The sequence below is a fragment of the Vidua chalybeata genome, chromosome 29 (assembly GCF_026979565.1).
Source record: "Vidua chalybeata isolate OUT-0048 chromosome 29, bVidCha1 merged haplotype, whole genome shotgun sequence".
Taxonomy (NCBI): Eukaryota; Metazoa; Chordata; class Aves; order Passeriformes; family Viduidae; genus Vidua; species Vidua chalybeata.
In genome coordinates, this window is record NC_071558.1 from 1,145,565 (window position 1) to 1,172,442 (window position 26,878).

The 26,878-nt window shown below is 62.9% G+C and overlaps 3 protein-coding genes across 4 annotated transcripts; 1 reads left to right on the forward strand and 2 right to left on the reverse strand.

Moving 5' to 3' along the window:
* The first annotated feature begins 52 nt into the window (after window positions 1-52).
* Window positions 53-4,953, forward strand: SCNM1 (sodium channel modifier 1). The gene is made up of 8 exons (XM_053967128.1): window positions 53-195; window positions 850-920; window positions 1,056-1,144; window positions 2,342-2,442; window positions 2,901-2,983; window positions 4,192-4,322; window positions 4,406-4,541; window positions 4,768-4,953. Exons 1-8 carry the CDS (start codon window positions 145-147, stop codon window positions 4,865-4,867), a joined length of 762 nt encoding a protein of 253 aa, XP_053823103.1. The 5' UTR covers window positions 53-144; the 3' UTR covers window positions 4,868-4,953.
* Window positions 4,840-18,881, reverse strand: TMOD4 (tropomodulin 4). Of its 2 annotated transcripts, none has more exons than XM_053967126.1 (10): window positions 18,706-18,881; window positions 17,587-17,721; window positions 17,361-17,517; window positions 14,599-14,721; window positions 10,410-10,499; window positions 8,078-8,208; window positions 7,829-7,936; window positions 7,555-7,698; window positions 5,679-5,823; window positions 4,840-5,040 (listed from the first exon to the last, which is right to left on the reverse strand). In XM_053967126.1, exons 2-10 carry the CDS (start codon window positions 17,707-17,709, stop codon window positions 5,018-5,020), a joined length of 1,044 nt encoding a protein of 347 aa, XP_053823101.1. In that variant the 5' UTR covers window positions 17,710-17,721; window positions 18,706-18,881; the 3' UTR covers window positions 4,840-5,017. The 2 variants fall into 2 exon arrangements, with proteins under 2 accessions (XP_053823101.1, XP_053823102.1); XM_053967127.1 differs by lacking the exon at window positions 18,706-18,881 and adding an exon at window positions 18,428-18,491.
* A 420-nt stretch (window positions 18,882-19,301) lies between these two features.
* Window positions 19,302-26,130, reverse strand: VPS72 (vacuolar protein sorting 72 homolog; the record flags this gene model as incomplete). Its single annotated transcript, XM_053966731.1, has 5 exons — window positions 19,302-21,087; window positions 21,928-22,069; window positions 23,711-23,890; window positions 25,392-25,503; window positions 25,588-26,130. Coding segments are annotated over 5 exons (1,350 nt in total), but the record flags the coding sequence as incomplete, so codon positions are not given.
* Between the last annotated feature and the right edge of the window lie 748 nt (window positions 26,131-26,878).

A 26,878-nucleotide genomic window follows, 5' to 3' on the forward strand; every position in this document is an offset into this window, starting at 1 on the left:
CGAACTACAACTCCCATCGCGCCGCGGGGGCCGCGCTGAGCGCTCGCTGATTGGTGGTTCGCCCCGCCGACTGTCCGCTGGGAAGCGCTACCCGGAAGCGGCGGTGGCGGTTGCCATGGCGACCGCGGCCTAGCGAGGACCGCCATGTCCTTTAAGCGCGACGAGAGCGACCCGGGGCCGCTCGGGGCGCTGCAGGTGGGGCCGGCGACCCCCGGGACCCCCAGGACCCCTCTCCGGGCACCCCTCGGGGACCCCCGGCATGGCCAAGCCCAGCCCCGGCCGTCCCTGGGCCGCGGCCTGAACCCCGCGGGTCCCCTGAGGCCTTCCCTGGGTCCCCCTGAGGCCTTCCCTGGGTCCGCCTTTGTCCCCTCGAGGTCCCCCAACCCTTCCCTCGGTCCCTTTGTATCCCCTCAGTCCCCTCGAGGTCCCCCAGGTCCTTCCCCGGCCCCACTTTGTCCCCTCAGCCCGTCCCAGGGCTGTCCCCAGGGTGGCTTTGCCACGGGGGGACGGTTTGGGGACAGTTTGAGGACGGTTTGGGGACGGTTTGGGGACGGTTTGGGGACGGTTTGAGGACGGTTTGGGGACAGTTTGAGGACGGTTTTGGGACGGTTTGGGGACGGTTTGGGGACGGTTTGAGGACGGTTTGGGGACGGTTTGGGGACAGTTTGAGGACGGTTTTGGGACGGTTTGGGGACGGTTTGGGGACAGTTTGAGGACGGTTTGGGGACAGTTTGAGGACGGTTTTGGGACGGTTTGGGGACGGTTTGGGGACAGTTTGAGGACGGCTTGGGGACAGTCTGGGGACAGTTTGGGGACAGGGGGTGACCGTGGGTGGCCCCCTGTCCCCAGAGGCGCCGCGTGGCCGAGCTGCTGGCCAGCGCCATCCCCGAGGACGAGGCGCTGCTGCTGCGCGACGGCAGGTGAGGGTCCCCTGCTGTCCCCTGCTGTCCCCTGCTGTCCCCTGGGTGTCCCGGGGTGTCCCCTGCTGTCCCGGGGTGTCCCCTGCTGTCCCGGGGTGTCCCCTGGGTGTCCCTCAGTGTCCCCGCTGTCCCCAGGCTGGCGTGCTCGCTGTGTCCCCAGCGGCCCGTGTGTGACACTCTGCAGACGCTGCTGCTGCACCGGGCGGGCAGGAAGCACCTGGACAGTGAGTGGGCGTGTCCCGTGTCACCTGTGCCGTCACCTGTGCTGTCACCTCTGCTGTCACCTCTGCTGTCCCCGTGTCACCTCTGCTGTCACCTGTGCCATCACCTCTGCTGTCACCTGTGCTGTCACCTCTGCTGTCACCTCTGCTGTCCCCGTGTCACCTCTGCGGTCACCTCTGCTGTCACCTCTGCTGTCCCCGTGTCACCTCTGGTGTCACCTGTGCCGTCACCTGTGCTGTCCCCGTGTCACCTGTGCTGTCACCTGTGCCGTCACCTGTGCCGTCACCTGTGCCGTCACCTCTGCTGTCACCTCCACTGTCTCTGTTCTCTGTCCTCTGTCCCATATTTCGTGTCCCCTCACCCCTGTCCCGTCCCTCTCCCATCCCTGTCCCTGCTGTCCCTCACGTGTCCCATCCCTGTCCCTCTGTCCCTGTCCCCATCCCTGTCCCCGTCCCTGTCCCTGTCCCCGTCCCTGTCCCTGTCCCTCTGTCCCCCTGTCCCCCTGTCCCCCTGTCCCTCACGTGTCCGTGTCCTTGTCCCCCTGTCCCTGTCCCCCTGTCCCTGTCCCTGTCCCTCTGTCCCTCACGTGTCCCTGTACCTGTCCCTGTCCCTCTGTCCCCCTGTCCCTCACGTGTCCCTGTCCCTGCCCCTCTGTCCCTCACATGTCCCTGTCCCTGTCCCTCTGTCCCTCTGTCCCTCACGTGTCCCTGTCCCCTGTCCCTGTCCCTGTCCCTCTGTCCCTGTCCCCTGTCCCTGTCCCTCTGTCCCTCACATGTCCCTGTCCCTGTCCCTCTGTCCCTCTGTCCCTCACGTGTCCCTGTCCCTCTGTCCCTGTCCCTGTCCCTGTCCCCCTGTCCCTCATGTGTCCCTGTCCCTGTCCCTGTCCCTGTCCCTCTGTCCCTGTCCCTGTCCCTCTGTCCCTCACGTGTCCCTGTCCCCTGTCCCTGTCCCTGTCCCTGTCCCCCTGTCCCTGTCCCTGTCCCTGTCCCTGTCCCCCTGTCCCTCACGTGTCCCTATCCCTCTGTCCCTGTCCCTCTGTCCCTGTCCCTGTCCCCCTGTCCCTCACGTGTCCCTATCCCTCTGTCCCTGTCCCTCTGTCCCTGTCCCTGTCCCCCTGTCCCTCACGTGTCCCTGTCCCTGTCCCTGTCCCTGTCCCTGTCCCTGTCCCCCTGTCCCTCACGTGTCCCTGTCCGTTCCAGACCTGCGCCGTTCCTTCGGGCGGCACCGCTGGCCCCAGGTGACCCCGCAGGGCCCCCAGGTGACCCCGCAGGAGGCCCCGGGCGTGGCCCCGGCTGTGCAGGTGGGCGTGGCACCAAATGGGCGTGGCATCTGAGGGTGTGGTTCCATGTGGGTGTGGTTTTTGTGGGTGTGGCATCTACAGGTGTGGTCACGCCCACATGGTGTCTCTAAGTGGGTGTGGTCTATATGTGGGTGTGGCCTATATGGGTGTTGTCTCAAGTGGGTGTGGCCTATGTGGGGGTGTGCTCTGTATGGGGGTGTGGCCTATATGGGTGTTATCTTGAGTGGGTGTGGCCTATATAGGGGTGTGGTCTATGTGGGTGTTGTCCCAAGTGGGTGTGGTCTGTATGGGGATGACAGCGTGGGCGTGGCCTGTGTGGGTGTGGTTCTGTGTGGGTGTGGTTTCCATTGGGGTGTGGCCTCCAGACATGTCCTAAGTGGGCGTGGCATGGTGGGATGTGATCTGTGTGGGTGTGGCCTCGTGTGGGCGTGGCCTGACGTGGGCGTGGCCATCCCCAGGCGCCGCTGCTGGCCCGGACGCGCCGGCTGGCCCGGAGCGCGCTGCTGACATCGGCCCCGTACAGCGGCTGCTGCCGGAGAGCGTGAGGGACAGCCAGGGGAAACGGGAAATATGGGGGGAAACGGGGGAAATATGGGGGGAAACGGGGAAATATGGGGGAAACGGGGAAATATGGGGGAAACGGGGAAATGGGGAAATATGGGGGAAATGGGGGAAATATGGGGGGAAACGGGGAAATATGGGGGAAATATGGGGGAATGGGGAAACGGGGGAAATATGGGGGAAATGGGGAAATATGGGGGGAAACGGGGGAAATATGGGGGGAAACGGGGGAAATATGGGGGGAAACGGGGAAATATGGGGGAAATGGGGGAAATATGGGGGAAATATGGGGGAATGGGGAAACGGGGAAATATGGGGGAAATGGGAAAATGGGGAAATATGGGGGAAATGGGGGGGAAATGGGGAAATATGGGGGAAATGGGGAAATATGGGGAAATATGGGGGGAAATATGGGGAAATGGGGAAATATGGGGGGAAATGGGAGAAACGGGGAAATGGGAAATGGGGAAATGGGAAATGGGGAAATGGGGGGAAATGGGGAAATATGGGGGAAAACGGGGAAATGGGGAAATGGGGGAAATGGGAAAATGGGGGGGAAATATGGGGGAAATGGGGAAATATGGGGGAAAACGGGGAAATGGGGAAATGGGGGAAATGGGAAAATGGGGGGGAAATATGGGGGAAATGGGGAAATATGGGGAAATATGGGGGGAAATATGGGGAAATGGGGAAATATGGGGGGAAATGGGAGAAACGGGGAATGGGAAATGGGGGGAAATGGGGAAATATGGGGGAAAACGGGGAAATGGGGGAAATGGGAAAATGGGGGGGAAATGGGGGGAAACGGGGGAAAACGGGAAAATGGGGAAATGGGGAAATGGGGAAAATGGGGAAATGGAGGAAAATGGGGGAAAATGGGGGAAAACGGGGGAAATGGGGGGAAAATGGGGCAAAAAACAGGGGAAATCAGGGGAAATGGGGGGAATGGGGAGAAAATGAGCAAAGATGGGGAAAACGCGGAAAGAGGGGAAAGGAACTCAGGGATGCCAGGAAAAACCCAGAAAAGGGACACAGGGACACCAGACATTCCCAGGAAGGGGCTTGGGAAGGATGGGAAAAGCTCTGGAATTCCTGGCACATGGATGGGTGGGATGAGGAGAACTGGGGGAAAACCCCAAAATTTCAGGAATGTTTTGGGATTCACCCTCTCTCCCTTCCCCCTCCCAGGACAAAGGGCAGTAGCTCCCGGGCCGGGATCCCCGGGATTATCCCAAAAAATTCCCAGACACCCCCGGAGCCGTCCCAGAACCTCGGGAATTCCGGGAATTCCGAAACCCCCAGCCCCGCACACACAGAGGGTGAGACCCCGCCCATTCCAGGGGGTTTTCCCGGGAATTCCTCATTCCCGGAATTCCCAGCAGCCCCTCCCTCGCTCCCGCAGGCGTTCCCAAGGACAGGAAACGGGGAAGGAAAGGAAATTCCCGGTGTTCCGAAGGGCCGGATGGAAATTCCCGGTGTTCCGAAGGGCCGAGCCCGGAGCGGCTGCGGATCCTGCGGCACCACCTGCACCTGCGCAGGTGGGTTGGGATCTGGGAATTCTGGGGAAAATCCCAAAAGTATCCCCCAAAAAATCCCCGCAGAAATCCCCCAAAACATCCCAAAAGAACTCCCCCCAAAAAAATCCCCAAGAATCCAAAACAAAGCCTCAAAAAACACAAAAAAATCCTCAAAACCTACCAAAAACGTCCAAAAAAATTCCCAAAAATCCCAGAAAATCCCCCAACCCCCTTTCCTGCATCCCAGCCGGGGCTGGCTCCAGGATCCCGCTGGGAACTGGGTGAAGGACGGGAACGCCGAGTTCGACTCCGACGAGGAGGAGCCGCCACCGCTGCCACCGGCCTGACATCCCCAAGTGTTCCCAGCTGTCCCCAAACGTCCCCAAGTGTCCCCAGAGCCCCGGGAATAAAGCGGGAATTTTTTGGGACCGTTTTCCCACCATTTTTCCACTTTATTCCCAGCGGTTCCTGAGCTCGGGGCGGGCACGGGGGAATTTTTAGGATTTCTTCTGTTGGCGACCTGAGGGGAGAGAAAAGGGGGGTCAGGGGTGGGACCCCAAAGTCCGTCCCCGAGGGGACCCCTGGGGACACTCAGGGGCTCGTTCTGAGCTGGGGACAGCTCTGGGGGAGCCCTCCCTGGTGGAACCCCCTGGCAGTGACCTCAGGGTGGCCCTGGGGACATCTGGGGATGCCAGGGAACATCTGGGGACATCTGGGGACACCTGGGGACACCTGGGGACACTCAGGGGCTCGTTCTGAGCTGGGGACATCTCTGGGGGAGCCCTCCCTGGTGGAACCCCCTGGCAGTGACCCCGGGGTGGCCCTGGGGACATCTGGGGACACCTGGGGACATCTGGGGACCACTGGGGACACCTGGGGACACCAGGGGACACTCAGGGGCTCGTTCTGAGCTGGGGACATCTCTGGGGGAGCCCTCCCTGGTGGAACCCCCTGGCAGTGACCCCGGGGTGGCCCTGGGGACATCTGGGGACACCTGGGGACATCTGGGGACCACTGGGGACACCTGGGGACACCAGGGGACACTCAGGGGCTCGTTCTGAGCTGGGGACATCTCTGGGGGAGCCCTCCCTGGTGGAACCCCCTGGCAGTGACCCCGGGGTGGCCCTGGGGACACCTGGGGACGCTGGGGACACTCACGGAGCTCGCTGTTGCGGGTGAGGGCGGCGGCGGCGCGCGCCCGCGGGCCCTGCTGGGTGAAGGTGTAGCCGAAGCGCAGCAGGGACGGGCACTGCTCCAGGGTGGCTGCCATGGCCATCTCCACCGTGTCCCCCAGGCGCTGGCACTGCGGGGACACGGGGGACATGCTCAGTGTCAGTGTCACACCCTGGCACTGCGGGGACACGGGGGACATGCCCAGTGTCAGTGTCACACCCTGGCACTGCGGGGACACGGGGGACATGCTCAGTGTCAGTGTCACAGCCTGGCACTGCGGGGACACGGGGGACATGCCCAGTGTCAGGGTCACACCCTGGCACTGGTGTCCCTGGCACTGCGGGGACACGGGGGACATGCTCAGTGTCAGTGTCACACCCTGGCACTGCGGGGACACGGGGGACATGCCCAGTGTCAGTGTCACACCCTGGCACTGCGGGGACACGGGGGACATGCCCAGTGTCAGGGTCACACCCTGGCACTGGTGTCCCTGGTACTGCGGGGACACGGGGGACATGCTCAGTGTCAGTGTCACACCCTGGCACTGCGGGGACACGGGGGACATGCCCAGTGTCAGTGTCACACCCTGGCACTGCGGGGACACAGGGGACATGCTCAGTGTCACACCCTGGCACTGGTGTCCCTGGCACTGCGGGGACATGGGGGACATGTTCAGTGTCACACCCTGGCACTGCGGGGACACAGGGGACATGCTCAGTGTCACACCCTGGCACTGCGGGGACACGGGGGACATGCTCAGTGTCACACCCTGGCACTGCGGGGACACGGGGGACATGCCCAGTGTCAGTGTCACAGCCTGGCACTGCGGGGACACAGGGGACATGCTCAGTGTCACACCCTGGCACTGGTGTCCCTGGCACTGCGGGGACACGGGGGTCATGCTCAGTGTCAGTGTCACAGCCTGGCACTGCGGGGACACGGGGGACATGCTCAGTGTCAGGGTCACACCCTGGCACTGGTGTCCCTGGCACTGCGGGGACACGGGGGACATGCTCAGTGTCACACCCTGGCACTGGTGTCCCTGGCACTGCGGGGACACGGGGGACATGCTCAGTGTCAGTGTCACAGCCTGGCACTGCGGGGACACAGGGGATATGCTCAGTGTCACACCCTGGCACTGGTGTCCCTGGCACTGCGGGGACACGGGGGACATGCTCAGTGTCACACCCTGGCACTGGTGTCCCTGGCACTGCGGGGACACGGGGGACATGCTCAGTGTCAGTGTCACACCCCCGTCTCCACCGTGTCCCCCAGGCGCTGGCGCTGCGGGATTGGAGACAGTCAGGTCACTGTCATCTCCCCTGCTGTCCCCTCTGTCCCCGCTGTCCCCGCTGTCCCTGTCCCCTCTGTCCCCGCTGTCCCCGCTGTCCCTGTCCCCACTGTCCCTGTCCCCACTGTCCCCACTGTCCCTGTCCCCACTATCCCCGCTGTCCCTTGTCCCCGCTGTCCCTGTCCCCACTGTCCCTTGTCCCTGCTGTCCCTGTCCCTGCTGTCCCCACTGTCCCCGCTGTCCCTGTCCCCGCTGTCCCTGCTGTCCCTTGTCCCCGCTGTCCCTGTCCCTGCTGTCCCCACTGTCCCCGCTGTCCCTGTCCCCGCTGTCCCTTGTCCCTGCTGTCCCTGTCCCTGCTGTCCCCACTGTCCCCACTGTCCCTGCTGTCCCTGTCCCCACTGTCCCTGTCCCCGCTGTCCCTGTCCCCACTGTCCCTGTCCCCACTGTCCCTGTCCCCGCTGTCCCTGTCCCCACTGTCCCTGTCCCCGCTGTCCCTGTCCCCGCTGTCCCTGTCCCCACTGTCCCTGTCCCCACTGTCTCTGTCCCCACTGTCCCTGTCCCCGCTGTCACCTGGTTGTCCACGCGGATCTCGCTCAGTGTCCGGCAGTGGCCGATGGCCGCCAGCAGCCGCAGCATGCCCGCGCTGGTGATGAAGTTGGACTCGAGGTTGAGGCTCTGCAGGCTCTGGTTCTGCTCCAGCATCTCGGCCACCGCCTGGGGACACCGCGGTGGCACCGTGGGCACACCGCGGTGGCACCACGGCGGCACCGTGGGGACGCCGCCCTTGGTGTCCCGGGGATGGGTGGACCCGTGCGGGGACATCGGGGGACACCGGGGGACTCACGTTGGCCACCAGGTCATTGCTGCGCGTGGCCACCAGGCTGAGGCTGCGCACGTGGGTGTTGGTCTTGATGGCCTCGCAGATGGCCTCGAGCGTGGCCACGGGGATGTCCTGGGGACAGTTGGGGACACGGCGTCACCCAGGGGCCGGCTGGGGCCGGCACCTTGGGGACCTACTGGGGACAGGGACCGGCAACTTCGGGGGTGCACCGGCCGCCCTGGGGACCGCTGGGGACGGTGGCAGCGGTGTCACCTTGATGTTGTTGAGGTTGACGTCCTGCAGCGCGGGGTCGTTGTCCTGCAGCCGCCGCAGCGTCTCGGCCACGTCCGTGGGGTTCGGGGGCTCGTCCGGCACCGGCCGGTACCGGTCCGGCTGCACCACGCCTGGGACAGCGTGGGGACAGCGTGGGGACAGCGTGGGGACATGGGGACAGCGTGGGGACAGTGTGGGGACAGTGTGGGGACAGCGTGGGGACATGGGGACAGCGTGGGACAGCGTGGGGACAGCGTGAGGACAGTGTGGGGACATGGGGACAGCGTGGGGACAGTGTGAGGACAGCGTGAGGACATGGGGACAGCATGGGGACAGTGTGGGGACAGCGTGGGGACATGGGGACAGCGTGGGACAGCGTGGGGACAGCGTGAGGACAGTGTGGGGACATGGGGACAGCATAGGGACAGCATAGGGACAGCGTGGGGACAGCGTGGGGACATGGGGACAGCGTGGGGACAGTGTGAGGACAGCGTGAGGACATGGGGACAGTGTGGGGACAGCATGGGGACAGTGTGGGGACATGGGGACAGCGTGGGGACAGTGTGAGGACAGTGTGAGGACATGGAGACAGCGTGAGGACAGTGCAGGGACAGTGTGGGGACAGTGTGAGGACTCCGTGGGGACATGGGGACAGTGTGGGGCCATGGGGACAGCGTGAGGACAGTGTGGGGACAGTGTGGGGCCATGGGGACAGTGTGAGGACAGTGTGGGGACAGTGTGGGGACATGGGGACAGCGTGAGGACAGTGTGGGGCCATGGGGACAGTGTGAGGACAGTGTGGGGACAGTGTGGGGACATGGGGACAGCGTGAGGACAGTGTGGGGCCATGGGGACAGTGTGAGGACAGTGTGGGGACAGTGTGGGGACATGGGGACAGCGTGAGGACAGTGTGGGGACATGGGGACAGTGCTCAGGGACACAGGGATACACGAGTTTGGTCCCCAACCACCCGTGGAGGTGCTTGTCCCCCTGTCCGTGTCCCTTTGTCACTCACTGTGGATCCCCTGTCCCTGTCCCTGTCCGTGTCCCTTTGTCACTCACTGTGGATCCCCTGTCCCTGTCCCTGTCCCCGTCCGTGTCCCTTTGTCACTCACTGTGGATCCCCTGTCCGTGTCCCTTTGTCACTCACTGTGGATCCCCTGTCCCTGTCCCTGTCCGTGTCCCTTTGTCACTCACTGTGGATCCCCCGTCCGTGTCCCTTTGTCACTCACTGTGGATCCCCCGTCCGTGTCCCTTTGTCACTCACTGTGGATCCCCTGTCCCTGTCCGTGTCCCTTTGTCACTCACTGTGGATCCCCTGTCCCTGTCCCTGTCCCTGTCCGTGTCCCTTTGTCACTCACTGTGGATCCCCTGTCCCTGTCCCTGTCCCTGTCCCTGTCCCTGTCCTGTCCGTGTCCCTTTGTCACTCACTGTGGATCCCCTGTCCCTGTCCCTGTCCGTGTCCCTTTGTCACTCACTGTGGATCCCCTGTCCCTGTCCCTGTCCCTGTCCCTGTCCCTGTCCCTGTCCGTGTCCCTTTGTCACTCACTGTGGATCCCCCGTCCGTGTCCCTTTGTCACTCACTGTGGATCCCCTGTCCGTGTCCCTGTCCGTGTCCCTTTGTCACTCACTGTGGATCCCCTGTCCCTGTCCCCTGTCCTTGTCCCTTTGTCACTCACTGTGGATCCCCTGTCCCTGTCCCTGTCCCTGTCCGTGTCCCTTTGTCACTCACTGTGGATCCCCTGTCCCTGTCCCTGTCCGTGTCCCTTTGTCACTCACTGTGGATCCCCTGTCCCTGTCCGTGTCCCTTTGTCACTCACTGTGGATCCCCTGTCCCTGTCCCCTGTCCTTGTCCCTTTGTCACTCACTGTGGATCCCCCGTCCGTGTCCCTTTGTCACTCACTGTGGATCCCCTGTCCCTGTCCGTGTCCCTTTGTCACTCACTGTGGATCCCCCATCCGTGTCCCTTTGTCACTCACTGTGGATCCCCTGTCCCTGTCCCTGTCCGTGTCCCTTTGTCACTCACTGTGGATCCCCTGTCCCTGTCCCTGTCCCTGTCCCTTTGTCACTCACTGTGGATCCCCTGTCCCTGTCCCTGTCCGTGTCCCTTTGTCACTCACTGTGGATCCCCTGTCCCTGTCCCTGTCCGTGTCCCTTTGTCACTCACTGTGGATCCCCTGTCCCTGTCCCTGTCCCTGTCCCCGTCCGTGTCCCTTTGTCACTCACTGTGGATCCCCTGTCCCTGTCCCTGTCCCTGTCCCCGTCCGTGTCCCTTTGTCACTCACTGTGGATCCCCCGTCCGTGTCCCCGTCCGTGTCCCTTTGTCACTCACTGTTGATGCCCTCGGTGTTGCAGATGTTCCCGCTGCAGATGGCATCGTAGTACTGCTTGTTACTCATCAGCGTGTACATGCCCAGGATGGCTGCGGGGACACGGGGACATCCGGGTGACACCGGGCACATCGGGGTGACAGGGGGACACAGGGGACACAGGACCCCGCTGTCCCCCCAGGGAGGTGGCACTGGGAGCTGCTTTAACTGAGGGGACACAGAGGGTGAGGGGGGACACGAGTGTGACACCGTGGGACAATGTGTGTGACACTGTGGGACAATGTGTGTGACACTCGTGTGTGTGTGACACTGTGGGACAATGTGTGTGACACAGATGTGTGTGACACCGTGGGACAATGTGTGTGACACTCGTGTGTGTGTGACACTGTGGGACAATGTGTGTGACACAGATGTGTGTGATACTGTGGGACAATGTGTGTGACACTGTGGGATAATGTGTGTGACACTCGGGTGTGTGACACTGTGGGACAATGTGTGTGACACCGTGGGACAATGTGTGTGACACTCGGGTGTGTGTGACACTGTGGGACAATGTGTGTGACACTCGGGTGTGTGACACTGTGGGACAATGTGTGTGACACTCGGGTGTGTGACAATGTGGGACAATGTGTGTGACACTGTGGGACAATGTGTGTGACAGTGTGTGACACTCGTGTGTGTGTGACACTGTGGGACAATGTGTGTGACACTCGGGTGTGTGACACTCGGGTGTGTGTGACAATCGGGTGTGTGACACTCGGGTGTGTGACCCAGGGTCGGGGTGACAGGGATGTGTGTGACACTCGGGTGTGTGTGTGACACTCGGTTGTGTGACCCAGGGTCAGGGGTGACAGGGATGTGTGACACTCGGGTGTGTGACACTCGGATGTGTGTGTGTGACACTCGGGTGTGTGACACTCGGATGTGTGTGTGACACTCGGGTGTGTGACACTCGGATGTGTGTGTGACACTCGGATGTGTGTGTGACACTCGGGTGTGTGACACTCGGATGTGTGTGTGTGACACTCGGGTGTGTGACACTCGGGTGTGTGACACTCGGATGTGTGTGTGACACTCGGATGTGTGACCCAGGGTCGGGGTGACAGGGATGTGTGTGACACTCGGGTGTGTGTGTGACACTCGGGTGTGTGTGACACTCAGATGTGTGTGTGACACTCGGGTGTGTGACCCAGGGTCGGGGTGACAGGGATGTGTGTGACACTCGGGTGTGTGTGTGACACTGTGGGACAATGTGTGTGACACTTGGGTGTGTGACCCAGGGTCGGGGTGACAGGGATGTGTGTGACACTCGGGTGTGTGTGTGACACTCGGGTGTGTGTGACACTTGGGTGTGTGACCCAGGGTCAGGGGTGACAGGGATGTGTGTGACACTCGGGTGTGTGTGTGACACTCGGGTGTGTGTGACACTCGGGTGTGTGACACTCAGGTGTGTGACCCAGGGTCAGGGGTGACAGGGATGTGTGTGACACTCGGGTGTGTGTGTGACACTCGGGTGTGTGTGACACTCGGGTGTGTGACCCAGGGTCGGGGTGACAGGGATGTGTGTGACACTCGGGTGTGTGACACTGTGGGACAATGTGTGTGACACTCGGGTGTGTGACACTTGGGTGTGTGACACTCGGGTGTGTGACCCAGGGTCGGGGTGACAGGGATGTGTGTGACACTCGGGTGTGTGTGTGACACTCGGATGTGTGACCCAGGGTCGGGGTGACAGGGATGTGTGTGACACTCGGGTGTGTGTGTGACACTCGGGTGTGTGTGACACTCAGATGTGTGTGTGACACTCGGGTGTGTGACCCAGGGTCGGGGTGACAGGGATGTGTGTGACACTCGGGTGTGTGTGTGACACTGTGGGACAATGTGTGTGACACTTGGGTGTGTGACCCAGGGTCGGGGTGACAGGGATGTGTGTGACACTCGGGTGTGTGTGTGACACTCGGGTGTGTGTGACACTTGGGTGTGTGACACTCGGGTGTGTGACCCAGGGTCAGGGGTGACAGGGATGTGTGTGACACTCGGGTGTGTGTGTGACACTCGGGTGTGTGTGTGACACTCGGGTGTGTGTGACACTTGGGTGTGTGACACTCGGGTGTGTGACCCAGGGTCAGGGGTGACAGGGATGTGTGTGACACTCGGGTGTGTGTGTGACACTCGGGTGTGTGTGTGACACTCGGGTGTGTGTGACACTCGGATGTGTGTGTGACACTCGGGTGTGTGACCCAGGGTCAGGGGTGACAGGGATGTGTGTGACACTCGGATGTGTGTGTGACACTCGGGTGTGTGTGTGACACTCGGGTGTGTGTGACACTCGGGTGTGTGACCCAGGGTCGGGGTGACAGGGATGTGTGTGACACTCGGGTGTGTGTGTGACACTCGGGTGTGTGACCCAGGGTCAGGGGTGACAGGGATGTGTGACACTCGGGTGTGTGACACTCGGATGTGTGTGTGTGACACTCGGGTGTGTGACACTCGGATGTGTGTGTGACACTCGGGTGTGTGACACTCGGATGTGTGTGTGACACTCGGATGTGTGTGTGACACTCGGGTGTGTGACACTCGGATGTGTGTGTGACACTCGGGTGTGTGACACTCGGGTGTGTGACACTCGGATGTGTGTGTGACACTCGGGTGTGTGACCCAGGGTCGGGGTGACAGGGATGTGTGTGACACTCGGGTGTGTGTGTGACACTGTGGGACAATGTGTGTGACACTTGGGTGTGTGACCCAGGGTCGGGGTGACAGGGATGTGTGTGACACTCGGGTGTGTGTGTGACACTCGGGTGTGTGTGACACTTGGGTGTGTGACACTCGGGTGTGTGACCCAGGGTCAGGGGTGACAGGGATGTGTGTGACACTCGGGTGTGTGTGTGACACTCGGGTGTGTGTGTGACACTCGGGTGTGTGTGACACTTGGGTGTGTGACACTCGGGTGTGTGACCCAGGGTCAGGGGTGACAGGGATGTGTGTGACACTCGGGTGTGTGTGTGACACTCGGGTGTGTGTGACACTTGGGTGTGTGACACTCGGGTGTGTGACCCAGGGTCAGGGGTGACAGGGATGTGTGTGACACTCGGGTGTGTGTGTGACACTCGGGTGTGTGTGACACTCGGGTGTGTGACCCAGGGTCGGGGTGACAGGGATGTGTGTGACACTCGGGTGTGTGACACTGTGGGACAATGTGTGTGACACTCGGGTGTGTGACACTTGGGTGTGTGACACTCGGGTGTGTGACCCAGGGTCAGGGGTGACAGGGATGTGTGTGACACTCGGATGTGTGTGTGACACTCGGGTGTGTGACCCAGGGTCGGGGTGACAGGGATGTGTGTGACACTCGGGTGTGTGACACTCGGGTGTGTGTGACACTCGGATGTGTGTGTGACACTCGGGTGTGTGACCCAGGGTCGGGGTGACAGGGATGTGTGTGACACTCGGGTGTGTGTGTGACACTCGGGTGTGTGACCCAGGGTCGGGGTGACGGGGATGTGTGTGACACTCGGGTGTGTGACAGTGACACGAGGACAGGTGTGCCATGCTGGCCTCGTGCTCGGTGTCCCCCCTGGGTGACGTGTGACACCGTGTGACACCGTGTGACACGCGCAGCCCTCGGGGACAGCGTTACCCTCGGCCGAGGCCCTTCCTGCTGCCGCTCCCGGCCCCGCGGGGATCCCGGCCTGCGCAGAGTCCGGCCTCGTTCCCATCCCGTGGGAATCCCATGGGAATCCCATCCCAACCCCATCCCAATCCCATGGGAATCCCATGGAAATCCCATCTCATCCTTTACAAATCCCACCCCTATTCTAACCCCATCCATGTCCCCATTCCCATCCCATTCACATCCCAATCCCATTCCCGATCCCATCCCCATCCCAATCCCATTCCCATCCCGATCCCGATCCCAATCCCGATCCCAATCCCAATCCCATCCCAATCCCATCCCAATCCTGATCCCGATCCCATCCCGATCCTGATCCCACCCCATCCCATCCCCATCCTGATCCCATCCCCATCCCGATCCCATCCCCATCCCGATCCCATTCCCATCCCGATCCCATTCCCATTCCCGGTCCCATCCCAATCCCGATCCCCATCCCCATCCCCATCCCCATCCCCATCCCATCCCAATCCCAATTCCGATCCCGATCCCGATCCCATCCCGCCGTCCCCACCCACCGGCGATGTCGCACATCTCGGCCTCGGTGGCGTTGGCCAGCGCCTCCTCCAGCTCCGGCTCCAGCGTCACCTGCTCCTCCCGCGGCAGCGCCGGCCCCGCCGCCTTGGGGACAAACGGCTTCCCTGGGGACAGGGACGGGTCACAGGGAGCTCGGGGACATGGGGACACCGGCTTCCCTGGGGACAGGGACGGGTCACAGGGAGCTTGGGGACATGGGGACACCGGCTTCCCTGGGGACAGGGACGGGTCACAGGGAGCTCGGGGACATGGGGACAGGGACGGGTCACAGGGAGCTCGGGAACATGGGGACAGGGACGGGTCACAGGGAGCTCGGGGACATGGGGACAGGGATGGGTCACAGGGAGCTTGGGGACATGGGGACAGGGACGGGTCACAGGGAGCTCGGGAACATGGGGACAGGGACGGGTCACAGGGAGCACGGGAACATGGGGACAGGGACGGGTCACAGGGAGCTCGGGGACATGGGGACAGGGACGGGTCACAGGGAGCTTGGGGACATGGGGACACCGGCTTCCCTGGGGACAGGGACGGGTCACAGGGAGCTCGGGGACATGGGGACAGGGACGGGTCACAGGGAGCTCGGGAACATGGGGACAGGGACGGGTCACAGGGAGCTCGGGGACATGGGGACACCGGACGGGTCACAGGGAGCTCGGGGACATGGGGACAGGGACGGGTCACAGGGAGCTCGGGGACATGGGGACACCGGCTTCCCTGGGGACAGGGACGGGTCACAGGGAGCTTGGGGACATGGGGACACTGGCTTCCCTGGGGACAGGGACGGGTCACAGGGAGCTCGGGGACATGGGGACAGGGACGGGTCACAGGGAGCTCGGGGACATGGGGACAGGGACGGGTCACAGGGAGCTCGGGGACATGGGGACAGGGACGGGTCACAGGGAGCTTGGGGACATGGGGACACCGGCTTCCCTGGGGACAGGGACGGGTCACAGGGAGCTCGGGGACATGGGGACACCAGCCATGGGGACAGGGACAGGTCACAGGGAGCTCGGGGACATGGGGACAGGGACGGGTCACAGGGAGCTCGGGGACATGGGGACAGGGACGGGTCACAGGGAGCTCGGGGACATGGGGACAGGGACGGGTCACAGGGAGCTCGGGAACATGGGGACAGGGACGGGTCACAGGGAGCTCGGGGACATGGGGACAGGGACGGGTCACAGGGAGCTCGGGGACATGGGGACAGGGACGGGTCACAGGGAGCTCGGGGACATGGGGACAGGGACGGGTCACAGGGAGCTCGGGAACATGGGGACAGGGACAGGTCACAGGGAGCTCGGGGACATGGGGACAGGGACGGGTCACAGGGAGCTCGGGGACATGGGGACAGGGACGGGTCACAGGGAGCTCGGGGACATGGGGACAGGGATGGGTCACAGGGAGCTTGGGGACATGGGGACACCGGCTTCCCTGGGGACAGGGACGGGTCACAGGGAGCTCGGGGACATGGGGACAGGGACGGGTCACAGGGAGCTCGGGGACATGGGGACACCGGACGGGTCACAGGGAGCTCGGGGACATGGGGACAGGGACGGGTCACAGGGAGCTCGGGGACATGGGGACACCGGCTTCCCTGGGGACAGGGACGGGTCACAGGGAGCTTGGGGACATGGGGACACCGGCTTCCCTGGGGACAGGGACGGGTCACAGGGAGCTCGGGGACATGGGGACAGGGACGGGTCACAGGGAGCTCGGGAACATGGGGACAGGGACGGGTCACAGGGAGCTCGGGGACATGGGGACAGGGATGGGTCACAGGGAGCTCGGGGACATGGGGACACCGGACGGGTCACAGGGAGCTCGGGGACATGGGGACAGGGACGGGTCACAGGGAGCTCGGGGACATGGGGACAGGGACGGGTCACAGGGAGCTCGGGGACATGGGGACAGGGATGGGTCACAGGGAGCTCGGGGACATGGGGACAGGGACGGGTCACAGGGAGCTCGGGGACATGGGGACAGGGATGGGTCACAGGGAGCTCGGGGACATGGGGACACCGGCTTCCCTGGGGACAGGGACGGGTCACAGGGAGCTCGGGGACATGGGGACACCAGCCATGGGGACAGGGACAGGTCACAGGGAGCTCGGGCACATGGAGACAGGGACGGGTCACAGGGAGCTCGGGGACATGGGGACACCGGCCATGGGGACAGGGACGGGTCACAGGGAGCTCAGGCACATGGGGACACCGGGCACAGGGACAAACAGCTTCCCTGGGGACAGGGGACACGGGGACAAACAGCTTCAGGTGGCCTCACTGAGGCTGGCACTGCTGTCCCTGGGTTGTGACCATCCCGGGGCTGGCACTGCTGTCCCTGGGGGTGACACTGCCAGGGCTGGTGGCCGTGCCCGGGGCTGGCACTGCTGTCCCTGGGGGGGGACACTGCCAGGGCTGGTGGCCGTGCCCGGGGCTGGCACTGCTGTCCCTGGGGGGGGACACTGCCAGGGCTGGTGGCCGTGCCCGGGGCTGGCACTGCTGTCCCTGGGGGTGACACTGCCAGGGCTGGTGGCCGTGCCCGGGGCTGGCGGGGGCCCAGCTCGCCCGGGACACCCGAGCCGCTGGCGAGGCCGAGCTAAATATACCCGAGCCTGGGGGCCCGCTCCCCTCGGCGTCCCCACACTGTCCCCAGCCCTTCCCCACACTGTCCCCAGCCCATCCCCACACTGTCCCCAGCCCTTCCCCACACTGTCCCCACGCCGTCCCCGCTGTCCCCAGACCTTTTTTCTCGCCGGTGAAGGGCACGAGGTCCTGGCGCTCCTCGGCCTCCAGCGCCTGCCGCTCCAGGTGCTGCAGGAGCGCGTCCCGGTCCAGGGGCCCCGTGGGGCTCTTGTGGGTCTGGTCGCGCTGGCGCAGCCCCGCGGGCAGCAGCACGTTCTGGGGACAGCGCCCGTGTCACCTCCTGCCGCCCGCGGGGACCCGCGCGCCCCCCGGGCCCGCGCCCACCTCGGGGTCCATCTCGGCCAGCTCGGCGTCCAGCTGGGCCAGCTCCTCCGGGGACAGCTCCTGCAGGATCTTGTCCTCGTCGATGTCGCGGTACTTCTCCAGCTCCTGCCGGTACGGCGTCATGGCCGCGGGGACCTGGGGACAGCGGGGGGACAGCGGTGGGGACAGCGGGGGGGACAGTGGGGTGCCACCAGTGGGGACAGCAGGGGAACACCCGTGGGGACAGCGGGGGGACAGCGGGGAGTCACCCGTGGGGACAGCGGTGGGGACAGCGGGGGGGACAGCGGGGGGACACCCGTGGGGACAGCGGGGGGACAGCGGGGGGACAGCGGGGTGGCACCAGTGGGGACAGCAGGGGGACACCCGTGGGGACAGCGAGGGGACAGCGGTGGGGACAGCGGGGAGTCACCCGTGGGGACAGCAGGGTGCCACTGGTGGTGACAGCAGGGGGACACCCGTGGGGACAGCGGGGGGATACGCGTGGGGACAGCCGGGTGGCACCGGTCGGTACAGCGGGGTGGCACCGGTGGGGACAGCGGGGGGACAGCGGGGTGGCACCGGTGGGGACAGCGGGGGGACAGCGGGGTGGCACCGGTGGGGACAGCGGGGTGGCACCGGTGGGAACAGCGGGGGGACACCCGTGGGGACAGCGGGGTGGCACTGGTGGGGACAGCGGGGGGACACCCATGGGGACAGCGGGGTGGCACCGGTGGGAACAGCGGGGGGACACCCGTGGGGACATCGTGGGACACGGGGGGACCCCTCCGTGCCGCCCTCTGCGGGCACAGCGCTTGAGCGCACCCCAGAAGTGTCCCCAAAAGTCGCCGCCAGCCTTTGTCACCTGCCAGGGTCACATCCCGCTCCGGCCCCGCCGGGGGTGACAGGAGGGACGAACCGCGAGTCCCCAAAATGTCGCGGCCCCGCAAGCGGCGCTCCGCGGTGCCCCCAGGGCGGGGGTGGGGACGCACCTGCCCCGCCTCGGAGCGTGGGAATTCCTTTGGGAAGCGGCTCCGGGACCCCCAAACCCCAAAATCGCTGTGGGGGAGGGGGAGGGGGAGGTGACACCGCCGCCCGCCGCGGGGACAGCGCGGGGACAGCGCGGGGACAGCGGGGCCGTACCTGGGGCCGATCCCGCGGCCGCTCCTAAAGCTGCGGGGGGGATCCTAAAGCGGATCCCAAAGGCGATCCCAAACGCCGGGGCCGGTCCCGGAGCGCCGGGGCCGATCCCAAAGGCGATCCCAAGAGCCGGGGCCGGTCCCAAAGCTGTGGGGCCGCGCGGGGCATGAGATCAGCGCTTTATTGGGGCCGGGAGGGGCGGATCCGTGTCCCGGCCCTTATCGGGAACGGGGGGGGGCCCCGCCCCGGCCCCGCGGGGCCTCGCCGACCCCAAAAACCGCCAGGGGCACAAGGGAGAGCGGATCCTCCCCCAGTCCTGCAAATCCCACAGAGCTCCGACCCCAGGAACGGCCGGGAGAAAAGGGGGACACGGATCCCTCCCAAACCCCACAAACCCTACAAAGCTCAAGGAGGGTTTGGCCCCACAAACCCCAAATCCGGGGGGTGAAGGGGGTTTGGACCCCCCGAGTGGGGTTTGGGGGAGCTGGGAATGAATTTTGTAGGGTCTTCTGGAAAAGAGAATCCCATAAACTTTATTTTAGGCTTTTCTGGAGGAAGGAATCCCATATTATGGTAGAATCTTACGGAAAATAACCAGGTTAATGGAAAATAACCAAGGTTCGTGAACCTTGTTTATTGTAGGATTTCTTGGGAAAAGGGCTCCCACCGCGTATTTTTTGTAGGAATTCCAGGAAAGGGTTCTGCAAAACACTTTGTTTATTGTAGGTTCTCCTGAAGAAAGGGGCTCCCACCCAAACTTTTGTAGGATCTCCTGGAAAAAGGGGCTCCTGCCCCATATTCTTGTAGGATCTCCCACCACCCCACACAAACCAACCCCCAAGTCAACTTTATTCCCTCCTCCAACACCCCTGGTGAGCAGTGACCCCAAAAAACCATCACTCCGGGTAAATCCCAAATCCCAGCACCCCAGTATCCCGAAATCCCGGGATTTCAGGCACTGCCGACACTTCGCTGATGAAGATTTTCTGCTGCTCTGGAAGGGAGCCCCTCAACAAAACCATCACCGCTGTCAATCCCGATATCCTGACACCCCAAACCCCAAATCCAGGATCTCAGGCACTGGGAATGCTCTGCTTGATGATTCTGGGAAGGACTCTCCCACACCCCAACACCCCAATACCCCAAAATCCCAAATCCTGGCTCTCAGGTGCTTGATGACAATCTTCTGCCATTTTAGGAACGACTCTCCCACACCCCAACACCCCAAAACCCCAAATCCTGGCTCTCAGGCACTGGGAATGCTCCGCTTGATGATGATTTTGGGAGGGACTCTCCCATACCCCAATACCCCAATACCCCAAATCCTGCCTCTCAGGCGCTGGGCACGCTCTGCTTGATGACGATCTGCCATTTTATGAACGACTCTCCCATACCCCAAATCCCAAATCCCAAATCTGGATCTCAGGAACTGGGAATGCTCCACTTGATGATGATTTTGGGAGGGACTCTCCCATACCCCAATACCCCAAATCCCAAAATCCCAAATCCTGGCTCTCAGGCACTGGGCACGCTCTGCTTGATGACAATCTTCTGCTGTTTTGAGAGGGATGCAGAGTCCAGTTTCCCACACGCCAACACCCCAATAGCCCCAAATCCCAAATCTCAGGCATTGGGAACGCTCCGCTTGATGATGATTTTGGGAGAGACTCTCCCATACCCCAAATCCCAAATCCCAAACCCCAAATCTGGCTCTCAGGCGCTGGGCACGCTCTGCTTGATGATGATCTTCTGCCATTTTAGGAACGACTCTCCCATACCCCAAACCCCAAAACCCCAAATCCTGGCTCTCAGGCGCTGGGCACGCTCTGCTTGATGACGATCTTCTGCTGTTTTGGAAAGGACTCTCTCGTACCCCATACCCCAAACCCCAAAACCCCAAATCCTGGCTCTCAGGCGCTGGGCACGCTCTGCTTGATGACGATCTTCTGCTGTTTTGGAAAGGACTCTCTCGTACCCCATACCCCAAACCCCAAAATCCGAAATCCTGGCTCTCAGGCGCTGGGCACGCTCTGCTTGATGACGATCTTCTGCCTGCCGGGCCGCGCGCCGGGGCTCTCGGCGGGCGCGGCGGCGGCGGCGGCGGCGGCGCTGGGCAGCCCGTGGGCCGTGACGTACTTGCGGTAGGCCTCGCGGATGATGCGGAAGGCGCGGGCGTTGGAGTAGGGGATGTCGGTGATGGGGTCGCGGTACAGGGCCGGCTTGTGGGTCACGGGGCACAGCTCCCGCACCGGCAGCCGCGGCGCCTTGGCCCGGGGAAAGCAGCGCTCGAAGGTGGCGTCGTCGCTGAAGGAGATGAAGGTGCGCGAGCACTTCCCCGGCGACGGCGGCGCCGCGGCGGCGGCGGGCTGCGCCTCGGGGTCCAGCCTGCAACGGCACCACGGGGCCAAGATGGGGGGAGCCCGTGGGGCTCGGGGCGGCCAAAAGCTCTGATCCCAAAGGGATTCGGGACCTCAAAAGCTGCGGCTCCAACGGGGGAGTTGGGACTTGTGGTGGTGCCCAAAAACTGCGATTCCCATGGGGGATTCGGGGCCTCAAAAGCTGTGATTCCCATGGGGGATTTGGGATTTGTGGTGGTGCCCAAAAACTGCGATTCCCATGGGGGATTCGGGGCCTTAAAAGCTGTGATTCCCATGGGGGATTTGGGATTTGTGGTGGTGCCCAAAAACTGCGATTCCCATGGGGGATTCGGGGCCTCAAAAGCTGTGATTCCCATGGGGGATTTGGGATTTGTGGTGGTGCCCAAAAGCCACGATTCCCATGGGATTTGGGGCCTCAAAAGCTGTGACTGTCATGGGGGATTTGGGATTTGTGGTGGTGCCCAAAAGCCACGATTCCCATGGGATTCGGGGCCTCAAAAACTGCGGCTCCAACGGGGGATTTGGGATTTGTGGTGGAGCCCAAAAACTGTGACTCCCATGGGATTTGGGGCCTCAGACCTGCTACCCGAACCTGTTTCTCCTGCGGGATTTGGGGGTTCCAAGGTGGTGCTCAGAAAATGCTTTTCCAGGGGGATTTGGGGCTCCAAAGTGCTCCTCCCCTCCCCAAGTTGGGACAGAGCAAAGGGAAGTCTCCAGGTTGGGATTCAGCCCCCAGATCCACCCACCAAAAGGGGAATTTTGGGACTTGGGAGCTCTGAGGCGCTGCCCAACCCCTCTGGGGCAGCTCCAGCTGCAGGCTGGGGTTTGGGATTCTGGTGCCACTCACCCCTCGACGTCCACGGGGTCGTCGCGGCCGGGCTCGGGCAGCAGGGGCATGGTCAGGGACCAGTACCGGATCACGGGGCCCACGATCTTCCTCTTCTTCTGCACCTGCTTCTTCTTGTCCGCCTCCAGCCGCTCGTAGTTCTCTGGGGACGGGAAAGGGTCGGGAACGGGGCCAGGGAACGGCTCAGCCCGGCACGGCGACCTCACAGGGCTGCCAGCTCTGATCCTGGGATCCCTGATCGCTGCTGGGACCCTTGGGCCGTTCCCAGTGTCCCTGTCCCACTCCTGCTGCCCCAGTATCCCATTCCCAGTATCCCACTCCCATTCCCAGTATCCCACTCCCATTCCCAGTATCCCACTCCCGTTCCCAGTATCCCATTCCCAGTATCCCACTCCCATTCCCAGTAGCCCACTCCCGTTCCCAGTATCCCATTCCCATTCCCAGTACCCCATTCCCATTCCCAGTATCCCGCTCCCATTCCCAGTATCCCATTCCCAGTACCCCATTCCCAGTCCCGCCCCCTCACCCAGGGAGCGCAGGTTGATCTCCTCGGTGATCTTGGCTCTGCCCCAGCCCCAGTATCCCACTCCCATTCCCAGTATCCTGTTCCCAATATCCCATTCCCAGTATCCCACCCCCATTCCCAGTAACCCATTCCCAGTATCCCATTCCCATTCCCAGTATCCCATTCCCAGTATTCCACTCCCATTCCCAGTATCCCATTCCCAGTATCCCACTCCCATTCCCAGTATCCTGTTCCCAATATCCCATTCCCAGTATCCCACCCCCATTCCCAGTATCCCATTCCCAGTATCCCATTCCCATTCCCGCTCCCTCACCCAGGGAGCGCAGGTTGATCTCCTCGGTGATCTTGGCCCTGTCCCATTCCCAGTATCCCATTCCCATTCCCAGTATCCCATTCCCAGTATCCCACTCCCATTCCCAGTATCCCATTCCCATTCCCAGTATCCCATTCCCAGTATCCCACTCCCATTCCCAGTACCCTGCTCCCATTCCCAGTATCCCGTTCCCAGTACCCCACTCCCATTCCCAGTATCCCGTTCCCAGTATCCCATTCCCAGTACCCCACTCCCATTCCCAGTATCCCATTCCCAGTATCCCGCTCCCTCACCCAGGGAGCGCAGGTTGATCTCCTCGGTGATCTTGGCCCTGTCCCAGCCCCAGTATCCCATTCCCAGTATCCCATTCCCAGTATCCCAATCCCATTCCCAGTATCCCATTCCCATTCCCATTCCCGCTCCCTCACCCAGGGAGCGCAGGTTGATCTCCTCGGTGATCTTGGCCCTGTCCCATTCCCAGTATCCCATTCCCATTCCCATTCCCAGTATCCCATTCCCAGTATCCCATTCCCATTCCCAGTATCCCATTCCCATTCCCAGTATCCCGCTCCCTCACCCAGGGAGCGCAGGTTGATCTCCTCGGTGATCTTGGCCCTGTCCCATTCCCAGTATCCCATTCCCATTCCCATTCCCAGTATCCCATTCCCATTCCCAGTATCCCATTCCCATTCCCGCTCCCTCACCCAGGGAGCGCAGGTTGATCTCCTCGGTGATCTTGGCCCTGTCCCATTCCCAGTATCCCGCTCCCATTCCCAGTATCCCATTCCCATTCCCAGTATCCCACTCCCATTCCCAGTCCCGCTCCCTCACCCAGGGAGCGCAGGTTGATCTCCTCGGTGATCTTGGCCCTGTCCCATTCCCAGTATCCCATTCCCATTCCCATTCCCAGTATCCCAATCCCATTCCCAGTCCCGCTCCCTCACCCAGGGAGCGCAGGTTGATCTCCTCGGTGATCTTGGCCTCCTCCAGCAGCTCCTCCTGGGTCAGGGGCCGCTCGTAGCTGGTCCCTCCCTTCTTCCTCTTGGACTGCACCTGGCGCTCCTGCAGCCGCAGGAACGTCTGCCGCGTGTGCTCCGTGGTGGACTGGCGCATGTGCTTGCGGCCTGCGGGACACGCCGGCCCGGGGAGCCCTGGCATCCTGATCCCAGCCCTGGAGCTCCCCCCTGGCATCCTGATCCGGGCCCTGGAGAGCCCTGGCATCCTGATCCCAGCCTGGAGAGCCCTGGCATCCTGATCCCAGCCCTGGAGCTCCCCCCTGGCATCCTGATCCAGGCCTGGAGAGCCCTGGCATCCTGATCCGGGCCCCAGAGAGCCCTGACATCCTGATCCGGGCCCTGGAGAGCCCTGGCATCCTGATCCCAGCCCTGGAGCTCCCCCCTGGCATGCTGATCCGGGCCCCGGAGAGCCCTGGCATCCTGATCCGGGCCCTGGAGCTCCCCCCTGGCATCCTGATCCGGGCCTGGAGAGCCCTGGCATCCTGATCCGGGCCTGGAGAGCCCTGGCATCCTGATCCCAGCCCTGGAGAGCCCTGGCATCCTGATCCTGGCCTGGAGAGCCCTGGCATCCTGATCCCGGCCCTGGAGCTCTCCCCTGGCATCCCATTTCCAGCTCGGATCACCAACCAAGACCCCGCTCCCACCCCCTTCCCACCCATTCCCACCCCATCCCCACCATTCCCACCCCATTCCACCCCATTCCCACCATTCCCACCCCATCCCCACCATTCCCACCATTCCCACCCCATTCCACCCCATTCCCACCATTCCCACCCCATCCCCACCATCCCCACCCCATCCCCACCCCATTCCACCCCATTCCCACCATTCCCACCATCCCCACCCCATCCCCACCCCATTCCCACCATCCCCACCCCATTCCCACCCCATTCCCACCATTCCCACCCCATTCCCACCATTCCCACCATTCCCACCCCGTTCCCACCATTCCCACCATCCCCACCCCATTCCCACCCCATTCCCACCATCCCCACCCCATTCCCACCATTCCCACCCCATCCCCACCCCATTCCCACCATTCCCACCATTCCCACCCCATTCCACCCCATTCCCACCATTTCCACCATTCCCACCCCATCCCCACCCCATCCCCACCCCATTCCACCCCATTCCCACCATCCCCACCCCATTCCCACCATTTCCACCCCATTCCCACCCCATCCCCACCATCCCCACCCCATCCCCACCCCATTCCACCCCATTCCCACCATCCCCACCCCATTCCCACCATTCCCACCCCATCCCCACCCCATTCCCACCCCATTCCCACCATCCCCACCCCATTCCCACCCCATTCCCACCATCCCCACCCCATTCCCACCATCCCCACCCCATTCCCACCCCATTCCCACCATCCCCACCCCATTCCCACCATCCCCACCATCCCCACCCCATTCCCAGCATTCCCACCCCATTCCCACCATTCCCACCATTCCCACCATTCCCACCCCGTTCCCACCATTCCCACCATCCCCACCCCTTCCCACCCCATTCCCACCCCATTCCCACCATCCCCACCCCATTCCCACCCCATTCCCACCATCCCCACCATTCCCACCATCCCCACCCCATCCCACCCCACACTCACTGTCTCCCACGTCCTCCTGCAGCTCCAGGGGCACGGATTTCACCTCCCTGCTCTTCTGGGACGCTCCCCGCGGCCCCTCCGCCTTCTTGGCGCGGAGGCTCTTGAGCGGCTCCTGCGGGACACAGCGCGGGGGTGAAGCCCCGGAACGACGGGATCGGGATTTTTCCCCCGGGAAGGGCCGGGGGGGGCTCGGTACCCGGTAGGCCTTGGTGAGCACGCGCCGGCGCCGCCGCGGCTCGGCCTCGTCCTGCTCCGAGCCCGGCTCGTCGCCCTCGTCGATGTCGAAGTCCGAGTCCACCTCGTCATCGCTGTCCGAGTGCTCCCCGCGGTACTCGTCATCCCCGGACTCCTGGAACGTTGGGAATGGGGGAACGTTGGGAATGGGGGACTGGGAGCTGTGGGATCCCACCCAGGGAACGTTGGGAATGCGGGACTGGGAGCTGTGGGATCCCACCCAGGGAACGTTGGGAACACTGGGAATGTGGGATTGGGAACCGTGGGATCCCAACCAGGGAATGTTGGGAACGCTGGGAATGTGGGATTGGGAACCGTGGGATCGGGAACCGTGGGATCCCAGCCAGGGAATGTTGGGAACGCTGGGAATGTGGGATTTGGAACCGTGGGATCCCACCCAGGGAACGTTGGGAACGTTGGGAATGGGGGACTGGGAACTGTGGGGTCCCACCCAGGGAATGTTGGGAACGCTGGGAATGTAGGAATGTTGGGGATATTGGGAACATTAGGAATGTGGGACTGGGAACCGAGGGATCTCACCCAGGGAGTGTTGGGAACTTTGGGAATGTGGGACTGGGAGCTGTGGGGTCCCACCCAGGGAACGTTGGGAATGTGGGAACGTTGGAATGTGGGAATGTTGGGAATGGGAATGGGAATGTGGGACTGGGAGCCGTGGGATCCCACCCAGGGAACGTTGGGAACGTTGGGAATGTGGGATTGGGAACCATGGGATCCCACCCAGGGAACATTGGGAACGTTGGGAATGTGGGACTGGGAGCTGTGGGGTCCCACCCAGGGAACGTTGGGAATGTTGGGAACATTGGGAATGTTGGATTGGGAGCCGTGGGATCCCACCCAGGGAACGCTGGGAATGTTGGGAATGTGGGACTGGGAGCCGTGGGATCCCACCCAGGGAACGTTGGGAACTTTGGGAACGCTGGGAATGTTGGGAATGTTGCATTGGGAGCTGTGGGATCCCACCCAGGGAACTTTGGGAATGTAGGAATGTTGGGGATATTGGGAACATTAGGAATGTGGGACTGGGAACCGAGGGATCCCACCCAGGGAACTCTGGGAACGTTGGGAACGTTGGGAATGTGGGATGGGAACCGTGGGATCCCACCCAGGGAACATTGGGAATGTTGGGGATATTGGGAATATTGGGAACGTTGGGAATGTGGGAATGTTGGAGATACTGGGAATGTGGGAATGTGGGACGGGAGCCGTGGGATCCCACCCAGGGAACATTGGGA

Excerpts from the sequence above, each read along its gene's own strand:
- SCNM1 (XM_053967128.1), top strand. The coding sequence starts at position 145 with ATGTCCTTTAAGCGCGACGAGAGCGACCCGGGGCCGCTCGGGGCGCTG. Across the intron at positions 2,443-2,900 it reads GCGTGGCCCCGGCTGTGCAG|GCGCCGCTGCTGGCCCGGAC; the intron begins GTGGGCGTGGCA and ends GGCCATCCCCAG. Across the intron at positions 4,542-4,767 it reads CACCACCTGCACCTGCGCAG|CCGGGGCTGGCTCCAGGATC; the intron begins GTGGGTTGGGAT and ends CCTGCATCCCAG.
- TMOD4 (XM_053967126.1), bottom strand. The coding sequence starts at position 17,709 with ATGACGCCGTACCGGCAGGAGCTGGAGAAGTACCGCGACATCGACGAG. Across the intron at positions 14,722-17,360 it reads CTTCACCGGCGAGAAAAAAG|GGAAGCCGTTTGTCCCCAAG; the intron begins GTCTGGGGACAG and ends CCCTGTCCCCAG. Across the intron at positions 7,699-7,828 it reads GCAATGACCTGGTGGCCAAC|GCGGTGGCCGAGATGCTGGA; the intron begins GTGAGTCCCCCG and ends CGGTGTCCCCAG.